Genomic DNA, 13,269 nt, shown 5'->3' on the forward strand with positions numbered 1-13,269 from the left:
GTCAGAGTGCTATTGAGCTCCGTAGTGACTAGTGTTGGGGACACCAGCCGACCTACGACTCGGGCCAGTTGAACCATGAAGATGACTCAAACTGAACCAAACCGGCCAAAGGCTGCCCAGAAGAGAAAAGACCAGCCGGCCCCAGAGTCGGAAGGACAGGTTCAGCAGTAATGAGAATGTGCAGGAGTCCCACCAGACGCACATCACCAGGAGCGCTCAAATGATATTGTTCCCTTTACTATAATACACCCTAGTTGCACCTTATTATTATTACTCTTGATCAAATATATTTATTCTCTCAACTCAAAACAGCTGGCACTCTCAAGTTTGGAAAAGAAATAGGTCGGAGCGAAGCCTTCACACAAAGCAATGACATAGAAACAATAACTATTGCTTTACAAAACAATACAATTATTCAATACCAAATTTAGTCTATTATTTGTTTTATAATAGTTATATGATTATTAACTAGATTAGCAGTAAAACACTTACTGGACAATAGAAAGACTCACTTGTGCATGTTTTGCCATCATTACTGAGAAAGGAATTCGAAGGGCACAAGCAGTGGAAGGAGCCCTCTGTGTTCTGGCATACTGCCTCACAGCCTCCATTGTAATTAGCACATTCATCCACATCTGTAATGCTTTACAATCACATTTGTGCGATATATTCACATCTGTATCTCAACATCTAAATATTTACATCTGTATCTCCACATCTGTATATTCATATCTGCATATCCACATCTGTATATTTACATCTGTATTTCGGCATCTACATGTCCATGTATATATCAATGGTGTAGATATATATTTCCCCTTCTCCCCATACCGACAGCCTTAAAGGATATTCCTCTTCTAGAAATCTACACCAAAACTTGTGCACAACCGAGCATATTGCGGCGTACCACACTTTTACTTATTATAAAATTTTTAATGTTTTGCTTTATCCCAAACGTGCTAGTTTGCTTGCACCGCACGTTTCTCCTGCATGCTATGCCCAGAATATTTGTATTTATCCTTCCACACATATGACAAACATTATTTTCCTTTTCGTGACACCAACATACTACATCCACCATCGTATGTTTTAGTTTATGAACTTTCTGTCACTACAACATTCAATTCACTATCCGACTCCACAATACTATTAGATTACCAACTTTTAAAACACTTGTTCAACTCACTCAATAATTCTTGATTTCCGTTTTTTAATTTGTGTTTTTTTCTTTCTTATGAGATGTAATAACAAACATCATTACCAATACAAATTAAAAGTTATACATACAACTACACGCACACTCCAAAAGTGGTCATGAATAGCTCAAGATTATTGGATGGTTGGTGAGCGAGTACTTCATTATACTAGATCATGAGGTATCTAAAAGAATATGAGCCTATATCTAACATAAAACTGACCAATTGTTGATTTATCTTGGAGCTTTAATAGGAGCAAAGACTAATACTCTACTATTAACTGTTTTCAGGCCTACTAGTGACTACTATCAGCTAGTACTACTACCTACCACCTGTCATCTGTCACCTCCGGTCACCATTACAAGCTACTATTACACACAACGTTGAAGAGATGTATGAAGACGCTGCAGACACCCTCTGCGATACTTCAAGCAGCTGATACTCGTGGAAGAGCCATCTAAGAATTTAGCAAAAACTAAATCATTTTGTTTTACTTCAAGAGTCAATTGTAGAACTTACCATCACAATTTCTGCCATTTTTGTTCAATGTGTAACCCAGTTTACACCTGCACTTGTTATATAAGCAGTTTTGCTCACACTGAAGAGACCCATCTTCACACTGGTCATTGGCTGCAACAAGAAAACAACTTTCATGTTTTTTCATCCAAAAAACTAGCAATTCTATAAGCCTATTGCCAAGCCTCATATCCATTGTAAACCAATTTGAGATTGGTTTACAATGATACGAGGAAATGACAATAGTAATGATAATGACAATGGTAATGATAATGACAATGGTAATGATAATGACAATGGTAATGATAATGACAATGGCAATGATAATGACAATGGTAATGATAATGACAATGGTAATGATAATGACAATGGTAATGATAATGACAATGGTAATGATAATGACAATGGTAATGGTAATGACAATGGTAATGATAATGACAATGGTAATTATAATGACAATGATAATGACAATGGTAATGATAATGACAATGGTAATGATAATGACAATGGTAACTAGAAATTCCACTGTCATACAGCCCACGACCAAAGTGATATTGGAAAAAAAGAAAGGGTACTGATGGTTGAGAAATGCAATATTAGCAGTCAAATGGCACTGCAGTGCAATAGGATAACTGCAATGGTAGCTGTAATGTACTGGGTGTGGGTGTTATTATATACAACAAACAGCAATAATGAAAGGAAAAGATTATATGTTTATATCTCTCCCCCTGCAATAGGAGAAATGCAATATTGGCCAATATTAGAAGTAAAATGCACTGATATTATTAGAATAACCAATATTATTAATATAGTAACAATATAAAACCAATGCACAATTTTGTTTACATTTCAAAACGTCATAGCTAACAATATCAAGAAGTTGTGATATTTATAAAGATTTTTAGAAAATCTGTACTACGTAGTCATTGTCCTGTAGTCATCCAAACTTATAATTAAACATTGTAATAACCTCATAAGAATCGTTAGAAAAAAATATCATCGTCATTTCCTTTACTTACACTGCGTTGGACATCAGTTAGAATACCAAAGTACTCAAAAGTGTCTAAAATGTCAGTTACTTTGAAATCGGCAAAAATGAAACGATTTCAGTACTCCTACGTTAATTACAGACACCTTCAGCAATTCGACAATGCTATAGACTGATGAAATGTGCACGTTATTTTTTTGTAAAATGCACACGACTTAATCATTCTATTCTCTGTCACTCCGCGTTTCAATTTCCGGTCTTAACTTTGATAAAAGTAAGGCTTAGCAAGTTTTAATAACGATTTTCGGCCAAATAAATCTGTCTATTTGTGTATAATCCGTTCAGATGGGTAAGTTTCAAGATACTGTTGACACTTTTCAATGACTTGGTAATATATTTGAATAGGTTTATATGTGTTTTGTATCGTTATTATACTTAAACGACTCTACAAAACGATGGTTAAATTTGTTGATGAGATTTCGAAACGAGGGTTTGCGACGTTGTTGATGAATAATTTTCGTAAGTTGTGTGCAGATGCATTTATCATAAAAACTCTCAAACTTCGCTCCGCTCATATGGTCGTGGGACGATAATGACAATGGTAATGATAATGATACTGGTAATAATAATGGTAATGATAATGACAATGATAATGATAATGGTAATAATAATGGTAATGGTAATGACAATGGTAATGATAATGGTAATAATAATGGTAATGGTACTGGTAATAATAATGGTAAATGCCCTTCAATGAAAATGAGTATGAGAAGCTGATAGGCTTTACATCATGAAAAAACATGCCATGCCTTGGGTCTTCCGGTATCCCTTAATTTAATTGGTTATGAAAAGCTATGCTTTGAATTAGCTTCAGGATGGCCATATTCAGCAAGTTTCATTGCCTTAAATACTGTTTGTTAACTATATTGCCTTAATTTATAAAATATACAAACACTCTTGGCATTAGCTGAGAAAAAAGAGATAAAAATTCAAATAGTGTAAAACCAGTAAAAAGACTAAAGATATATAGGAGAACGACAGAGAACTAAACAAAAAGAAGAGAGAGGTAGAGGGAGAAGAGCAAAAAGAAGTGAAAATTAAAACATTGGGTGGAGAAAATAAAATAATAGTGAGATTAGAGTTTTAAAAAAGAAGGGTGAGAGAAAGGGGAGAATAAGGTGACAGAAAGGTGAGAGGAGGGTGAGAGAAAGGTGAGAGAAAGTTGAGAGAGAGAGGTGAGAAAGTGAAGTGAGAAAGAGAGGTGAGAAAAAAGGTGCAAAAAAGAAATGAGAAAGAGAGGTGAGAGAGAAGGAGGTGAGAGAGAGGAGAGAGAGGTGAGAAAGAGAAGTGAGTGAGAGAGGTGAGAGAGAGGTGAGAGAGAGGTGAGAGAGAGAGGTGAGAGAGATGAGAGAGAGAGGTGAGAGAGAAAGGTGAGAGAGATAGTTGAGAGAGAGGTGAGAGAGAGAGAGAGAGGTGAGAGAGAGAGAGAGAGGTGGTGAGAGAGAGAGAGAGGTGAGAGAGAGAGAGAGGTGAGAGAGAGGTGAGAGAGAGAGGTGAGAGAAAGAGGCGAGAGAGAGGTGGGAGAGAGAGGTGAGAGAGAGCGAGGTGAGAGAGAGAGGTGAGAGAGAGGTGAGAGAGAGGTGAGAGAGAGGTGAGAGAAAAGAGAGAGAGAAGTGAGAGAGAAGAGAGAAAGGCGAGAGAGAGAAACAGGTAAGAACGATGACTAAAAGGTAATCAAGCACTGACCTTCGCATGAATATCCATCAGATGCCAAGGAATACCCATCTTTGCATGAGCATTCAAACCAGGCTCCGTGTTTAGTGCACACGTGGTCGCATCCACCATTCTGCTCCAAGCATTCATCCACATCTGCATCAAGTTAGCATAGTATTTATCTCGCTTATGTAAATCCGTAAATCCACTCTATAACAGCCTGCGTAAGTATAACAACACTTAAAAACAGCTAAATCCAGTTTGTGTGAACTTGAAAAACACATGGATGTAATACGACTACAAGTAGGTGACAGCACACCGGCCAAACTGAATAAAGTGGTGTAAGCCTTTCCAATCTTAACCTGATAATCAACAGTAAATATCAACAGTAAATATTGTTGTTCAACTTAACTACTTGGCTGATGTGTAGCATTTATAACACTGGCTGATTTGTAATATTCATAACACTGGTTGGGTTATGATTATTCTAGCTGAGGCTTGTATCTGTTTATTATAAAGCAAACAAACTACAACATGTCAAACATTGAATTTCTAACAGACTAGCAAACTGAGTTAAAATTGACTCAGCAAACAGGCTGAGTCAGATGACTGAACTTCAAATCAGCAGTTGATTACTGTCACTCGGTTGATCAGTCTTTCAAACAATTCATCCACTCTAGTTGAGTGCTTCAAATATTTTTGCCTGCCCTTACCACGTCTTACCTGAAAATTAACTGTGATTTCAAACCACAATGAAGGCATGCGAAATTACAATTTGTAAAAAGATTATCTCTATACCTTCAGACTGAATATAACAACAATCCCACACTATAAGAAATATAATAATAGTAACTACTAGAAATTCCCCTGTCATACAGCCCACGGCCAAAGTGATATTGGAAAAAAGAAAGGGTACTGATGGTTGAGAAATGCAATATCATCAGTCAAATGGCACTGCAGTGCAATAGGATAACTGCAATGGTAGCTGTAATGTACTGGGTGTTATTATGTACAACAAACAGCAATAATGAAAGGAAAAGATTATATGTTTATATCTCTCCCCCGCAATAGGAGAAATACAATATTAGAAGTGAAAAACACTGATACTATTAGAATAACCTCTAACGTACCTGGTTTAAGTTCCTAGTTCTTGCGTCCTACCTCTCACGTTCTCGCAGTTAAGATGCCGCAATCCCCCTCTCTTGTCGCGAACCGGACATCCGGTTCTCCACATCACATAACCAATATTATTAATATTGTAATACAATAATAATAGAAAACCAATGCACAATTTTGTTTACATTTCAAAACGTCATAGCTAACAATATCAAGAAGTTGTGATATTTATAAAGATTTTTAGAAAATCTATTTAACAAAGCTATTTAGAAAAAATATATACTTCGATCTTGTAAATTCGAATGCTTATTCTGATAATTAAATCTTATAAAGTCGAATAATTATTCTTATAATTAAATATTGTAATAATCTCATAATAATCGTTAAAAAAATTATTATCGTCATTTACTTTACTTTCACTGCTTTGGGCATCAGTTGGAATACCAAAGTACTCACAAGTGTCCAAAGGGTCAATTACTTTGAAAAAAGTAACAATTCAAAAAAGAAACGATTACTTTTCAGTACTTCCACGTTAAGTACAGAAACCTTCGGCAATTGGACAATGCTATAGACTGGTGAAATGTGCACGTTTCTTGTTTCGTGAAATGCGCACGACTTAATTGTTCTATTCTCTGTCGCTTGGCGTTTCGTTTGCCGGTCTTAATTTTGATAAAAATAAGGCTTGTCAAGTTTTAATAACGATTTTAGGGCAAATTAATCTGTATCTTTATGTATAATCCGATCAGATGGGTAAGGTTTAGGAAACTTTCTACAAATAATAAAGACTTGGTAACATATTTAAACCATAATTGTCACGAACAACTTTTATCATATTTATTAGGTAAATCAGACAAGCTGATTCCGATTTTGTACTCAAAATAAAGATTAGTCCACTAACCTTCAAAGTCATTTAGGCTTTTTTAAAGCGTTTCAATATCCGTTTCGAAAACAACACAATCGGCATTACAAGCTCCGCCCATAAATATGTGATGAAACCTAGCTTTTTCAGAAACGGAAGTTAGGAATGTCTAGTCCGATTTAGAATAATAGAGATGGGTGTGTTAAGACCCATTATTATCTAAATTCAGCCTGTAAAATAATTTCAGTCTTTTATTAAAGGTATATAAACTATTTAAAATTGCTCGTAGCTTGTTACATGACGTTTAAATGGGCTGAACGCCGAGAAAAATGAGCTCAAAAAGCGCGGTTTTATCACAAGCTAGCGTTGTTATCGCGCTTTTTTAAATATGCAATGCTAAATAGCTTATCTACCTTTCAGAAAGGAGTAATATTATTTTTAAGGCTGAATTTAGATATTAATGGATTTTAAAACACCCATCTCTATTATTCTAAATCGGTCTAAACATACTTACGTAACTTCTGTTCCTAAAAAGCTAGGTTACGTCACGTATTTATGGGCGGAGCTTGTTATGCCAATCGTGTTGTTTTCGAGACCGATATTAAAACGCTGTAAAAAAGCCTTTATTACTCTGAAATTTAGTGGACTAATCTTTATTTTGAGTACAAAATTGGAATCAGCGTGTCTGATTTACCTAGTAAATACGATAAAAGTTGTTCGTGACAGTTATGGTTTAAATAGCTTTATATGTGTTTTGTATCGTTATTATACTTAAACGACTCTATTGAAAAATGGTTAAATTTGTTGATGAGATTTCGGTACAAAGATTTGTGACGGCCGTTGATGAATAATTTTCGTGAGTTGTGTGCACATAGGCATTTATCATAAATCTTCCAAACAATCGCTTCGCTCGTGTTTGGTCGTGGGATAATACTGTCTGTAGTAGTCTTTACTGTAATAAGAGCAGTGCCCATCCACCCGTCTGAAGCAATGCTGAGAGCTTTAGAGAAAAAATATTTCTTTGCACAGGAATGAAAGCCGGGAGCCTGATCCGAAGGCAAACACACAAAAACTATGATAATAACTATAATAATAAAACTATATTAATAACTAAGCAATACAGCCATAATGCCTTATTTGTAACTCAAATATATATTGAGTGTAAGGTTGGGAGACAGTGGCTAATCAAAATTTTTCTACACTCCAAGCACTAGCTTACAGTGATGGCTACATGTGAAAATGGTTAAATGGAAATGGCTAATAAACGATACCGTAGCAGGTTCTTTTGTCACTGTTCAGTCTGTAGCCTTTTAGACAGGTGCAGTAGACTTGCTTTGGGTCCTCATCATGGCAACTTTGCTCACACTCTCCATTTAAGAATCTGCATGACCCTGTGATAGCACACTTGATCGTATCTATGTTCTATAGAGTTGTACCGTGTATTTATGTTCTCTAGAGTTGTACAATGTCTCTATGTTCTCTAGAGTTGTACCATGTATTTATGTTCTTTAGAGTTGTACAATGTATCTATGTTCTCTAGAGTTGTACAATGTATCTATGTTCTCTAGAGTTGTACAATGTATCTATGTTCTCTAGAGTTGTACAATGTATCTATGTTCTCTAGAGTTGTACAATGTATCTATGTTCTCTAGAGTTGTACAATGTATCTATGTTCTCTAGAGTTGTACAATGTATCTATGTTCTCTAGAGTTGTACAATGTATCTATGTTCTCTAGAGTTGTACAATGTATCTATGTTCTCTAGAGTTGTACAATGTATCTATGTTCTCTAGAGTTGTACAATGTATCTATGTTCTCTAGAGTTGTACAATGTATCTATGTTCTCTAGAGTTGTACAATGTATCTATGTTCTCTAGAGTTGTACAATGTATCTATGTTCTCTAGAGTTGTACAATGTATCTATGTTCTCTAGAGTTGTACAATGTATCTATGTTCTCTAGAGTTGTACAATATATCTATGTTCTCTAGAGTTGTACAATGTATCTATGTTCTATGGAGTTGTACAATATATCTGTGTTCTATAGAGTTGTACAATGTATCTATGTTCTCTAGAGTTGTACCGTGTATTTATGTTCTCTGGATTTGTACCATGTATTTATGTTTTATAGAGTAGTACCATGTATCTATTTTCTATAGAGTTGTACTGTGTATTTATGTTCTCTAGAGTTGTACAGCGTATCTATCTTCTCTAGAGTTGTACCGTGTATTTATGTTCTCTAGAGTTGTACCATGTCTCTATGTTCTATAGAGTTGTACCATGTATCTATGTTCTCTAAAGTTGTACCGTGTATTTATGTTCTCTAGAGTTGTACCGTGTATCTATGCTCTCTAGAGTTGTACCATGTCTCTATGTTCTATAGAGTTGTACCATGTATCTATTATCTATAGAGTTGTATAATGTATCTATGTTCTATAGAGTTGTACCATGTATCTATGTTCTATAGAGTTGTACAATGTATCTATTTTCTATAGATTTGTACCGTGTATTTATGTTCTCTAGAGTTGTACCATGTTTCTATGTTCTATAGAGTTGTACAATGTATCTATGTTATATAGAGTTGTATAATGTCTCTATGTTCTATAGAGTTGTACAATGTATCTATGTTATATAGAGTTGTATAATGTCTCTATGTTCTATAGAGTTGTACAATGTATCTATGTTCTATAAAGTTGTATAATGTATCTAGGCTCTATGTTCATGACAAATTATGAGAGCCCAAAGAATAATTCCTTGCAAGCCTCAGAACAAGCCCTTACACTTCAATTACTTCAGTTTGGCAGTCCATGCCCTTCAGACAACCTACTATTAGCTAGACCAAAGGCTACCCATTTAGTGTCTACTTACTCTTGCACTGAGCATACAATGTGTTGATCATGGTAACATCTTGAACTGTCAGAGCTATTTTATTGCCAAGCAGTACTCCTGGTACCTTGGAGACGATGGTCGGCTTGGAACCAGTAGCGAATTTGAACCCATCAAAGTGCATCAAGCTTTTGTGCTCGTATGGAAAACCCAAAGAGTCAGCGACGTTTGCTGGAGACTTGTCAAAGAATTTTCTGTTTTCTACAAAAACATGACTAGCGGCTTTTTGCAAACTAAAGTTGTAATCTAAACAAACAATTCAATGTTTAACAATAAGTTCTTGCACTCATTTGTCTTTCAATCTGATCACACTCATTTGGGCTGCCAGCTGGAAACTCTCAAGTACCTTAAAATAGTAAAAAATAACCTACGAGGCGCAGCATTCTGTGGGAATACTGTAATGTACTTGTCTCTATCCAGCCGGTTATTCATATGATAGAAGCCTAGGGCGTGTGTCATCTGGTGAAGGACTTCTGCTAATGATTTTACACACTCAGCGTCCAAGTATATGTACTGTCTTCCTGTTTGCCTTCCAACCTCGCTGTTACACAGTCTGTTAAGTACGAATTCATTACATTCCTGACAATCCACTACATTCTTACTTCCCTAGACAAACCACTCCACCTTATACCAGACGCCAACACATCGCTGATACACATTATAGAACAGTGTTATGCAAAAAGGGCTTTTTCTTCCAGTATGCATTGTTTTATATTACTATTATTTATTGTTTGTCTCATGATCTAATTTGGAGTTTTCCGGAACTATCAGAGGGTCATAGCAGGGTCATAGCAGGGTCATAGCAGGGTCATAGCAGCGCATATGTCAGTGAAATAGTAAAATTGGTAGAATGGTTACCGTACATCACCCCATCGTATAAGATAGGAGTGACATCCTGCTATTATCGGTAGGCATAAATAGTGAGGTTATACAACAACGTTATGCAAAAAGAGCATTTTCTTCCAATACACATAATTTTCCTTAACCTTTCTTTATTTCCTGCCTCATGATCTGATTTACTTTGAGGAGCCTCGACAGGTGGTAATAAAGTGCATCTCTGTCTATCTAAGGTCTTTCATTCCTTTAAAACAGGAAAAAGGTTATAACGGTGCTTTTTGAAGTTCTAAAATTGTAACAAACAAATAGTTTGATCAATAAATTTATCTTCCGATGTAGTTAAAAACATAGGATTTTATGCTGGGTCAAAATACAAAGATGCGTCAACATGAGATGAAAAAAGCAAAAAAAGCACCTGGTTCCGGCTCGTGGCATAGAGAATATGACATAATCTTGAACAGCGTAGTTGGTAGGCAGCCTCCTCCTCCACCTGATGCATGTGTACTTTTTAAAGAACTCAAAGGCTGGCGCCAGCATCTGAAGTAGCTGAAAATCTAGAAAAGACCATTAGTGAAGTCCAGTCGAAATCAAATGGAAAAAGTACATAAACAGCTGATACATTGGCATGACATGAGTAGATATGATATAGTATGTAGCTAATACATTGGCATGGCATGAGTAGATATGATATGGTATGTAGCTGATACATTGGCATGGCATGAGTAGATATGATATGGTATGGAGCTGATACATTGGCATGGCATGAGTAGATATTATATGCAATAAGCTGAATGAGATCTCAGCAGGAAGAATGCCTTAGTCAAATCTTTTTTATTGAGAGATAGGAGGAAGGTGTGAGTGATGATCAACTTATGACAGTTTCCATATTACTGGAAGCGTGATCTAAGCGTGCTCTAAGAAATTTAATATAATAGATAAGATGTTTTGCAGCTTTCTTCATTTCACTACTATATATATATTTTTGCTCAATTTAACCATTTCGGAGTATCTGAGTTGATGTATGCTACTATTTCAACAAAGTAAATGTATTTGCTACTGTGAAAAGCAGCAAGTCACGGTTTATCCAACATAAAATAAGTTTTACCAGTAAATGCGTAGCGAATAAAGTTTAATACACAGATTTGTTAGAAAAATTGATTTGCATCATATGTAAGTCATATGTAGCATTTCTATGAGGATCAAAGCATTTGTTTGAATGATATTTTTGACCCGTTCAGTTGTTTTTGTGAAATGGAATTTTCAATTATGCCATGACCTAGCGCTACTTAAATTTAAAAGTAAATAAATATTTAATTTTGCTAGAAAATGATGTTTGCTCTACTACCCATCAATTGTAGGACATACCAGCTGTCCTGGCATCAATATCATAGTAGACAACTCCTAAAGGCCAGAGATGGCTCCAATCTCTCACTGCATTTCTCTTTGTGATTTGCCCTTCTAATCTTGCTTCAGCTGCTATTTTGGCAAATTCTTGAGCAGATATGTGCAGCTCAGTTCCATTAATGCGGGTCTAAAGAAAGTAAGCCTACACGATTCAGTTAATAATAATTTATATCCATGGTAAGATTCACAAATAGCCTGTCATCTAGTAGTATACTGTCACATGAATGTTTCCTTACCATGGTTACTGTCACATGAATGTCTCCTTACCATGGTTACTGTCACATGAATGTCTCCTTACCACGGCTACTGTCACATGAATGTCTCCTTACCATGGTTACTGTCACATGAATGTCTCCTTACCACGGCTACTGTCACATGAATGTCTCCTTACCATGGTTACTGTCACATGAATGTCTCCTTACCATGGTTACTATCACATGAATGTCTCCTTACCATGGTTACTGTCACATGAATGTCTCCTTACCATGGTTACTGTCACATGAATGTCTCCTTACCATGGTTACTGTCACATGAATGTCTCCTTACCATGGTTACTATCACATGAATGTCTCCTTACCATGGTTACTGTCACATGAATGTCTCCTTACCATGGTTACTGTCACATGAATGTCTCCTTACCATGGTTACTGTCATCTAAATGTTTTCTTACCAAGTGTACTGACACTTGAATGTCAGCAAAAGCGATACAAAAAAAGATGCTGAAAATAACTTTTGTCAAATTGCTGATGTTCATCTTCTACTGACACAAGTCTTAAGGCAGTTTATCAAAGGGTCTTGCTAATCTCCGTAAGAAATTTTCCATTTGAGATAGCTGACCATCTGGACATTCTCAATGTAAGAGCAGTAACATGACTCAATATATCACTTTGTAAATGGCTATGAATACCTTCTTAACATCACATTTAACCTTTTCCTTCTTTCATATACTATGCAAGTAGTATTGAACAAATCTCTTTGAGCTGGGCAAGTCATGAAAAGTCATAACAGACAAAGGCATAAAGATATGTTTTTGTGACTGCTATACTATGCTCTGACTACACTATACTCAAAGCTATACTCAGACTGTGCTATAATTACTGCGCCATACTCAGACTATGGATACTCAGACTACGATATACCCAAACCACGATATAATCAGACTATGGTATATTTAGACTACGGTATATTTAGACTACGGTATATTTAGACTACTGTATATCTGGACTACGGTATATTTAGACTACGCGCTATTTAGACTACGCTATATTTAGACTACTTTAAATTTAGACTACGCTAGACTCAGATATGTTCTCAAAGATTAATGAAAAGAAACTTAACTTTTCATGAACCTGAATTTAGTGAACACAGAGGATTACATATTTTAAGAAATAGGTAATCTTAATTCTTTGTCATAGCAGTCTGGATTTGAAACAGAAATAAGCTTCCAGTTCCTCAACTTTTAACACTGCCACAGAGTATATGGGTTATATTTACCTGTCCTGGCAGCCAAGGAGGGCACGACATGACAGCACTCAGCCAATCGCGCCTCTGCTGGCAGCTATGGAGATAGGTCACCCCTAGCAGCTATGGAGGTGGTGTATTGACAGCAGACAGCGATGAGTGCGACTTCTGGCATCTATGGAGGCGGTGTATTGACAGCAGACAGCAATGAGTGCGACCTCTGGTGGCTGTGGAGGTAGTGTATTGACAGCAGACAGTAATGAGTGTGACCTCTGGCAGCTTTAGAGGTGGTGTAT

At 36.2% G+C, this 13,269-nt stretch overlaps 1 protein-coding gene across 1 annotated transcript; it reads right to left on the reverse strand.

Moving 5' to 3' along the window:
• Positions 1-4,423: 4,423 nt before the first annotated feature.
• Positions 4,424-13,036, reverse strand: LOC137402547 (zinc metalloproteinase nas-14-like). The gene is made up of 6 exons (XM_068089049.1): positions 13,007-13,036; positions 11,474-11,639; positions 10,524-10,662; positions 9,643-9,824; positions 9,254-9,472; positions 4,424-4,569 (listed from the first exon to the last, which is right to left on the reverse strand). Exons 1-6 carry the CDS (start codon positions 13,034-13,036, stop codon positions 4,424-4,426), a joined length of 882 nt encoding a protein of 293 aa, XP_067945150.1.
• Between the last annotated feature and the right edge of the window lie 233 nt (positions 13,037-13,269).

This window comes from Watersipora subatra, chromosome 8, assembly GCF_963576615.1.
Source record: "Watersipora subatra chromosome 8, tzWatSuba1.1, whole genome shotgun sequence".
In the NCBI taxonomy this organism is placed as follows: Eukaryota; Metazoa; Bryozoa; class Gymnolaemata; order Cheilostomatida; family Watersiporidae; genus Watersipora; species Watersipora subatra.

Coding starts and splice junctions, on each gene's coding strand:
- LOC137402547 (XM_068089049.1), bottom strand. CDS start 13,036: ATGTCGTGCCCTCCTTGGCTGCCAGGACAG. Junction 9,825..10,523: donor ATGCCACGAGCCGGAACCAG/GTGCTTTTTTTG, acceptor CGTACTTAACAG/ACTGTGTAACAGCGAGGTTG. Junction 9,473..9,642: donor CCCACAGAATGCTGCGCCTC/GTAGGTTATTTT, acceptor ATGTTTTTGTAG/AAAACAGAAAATTCTTTGAC.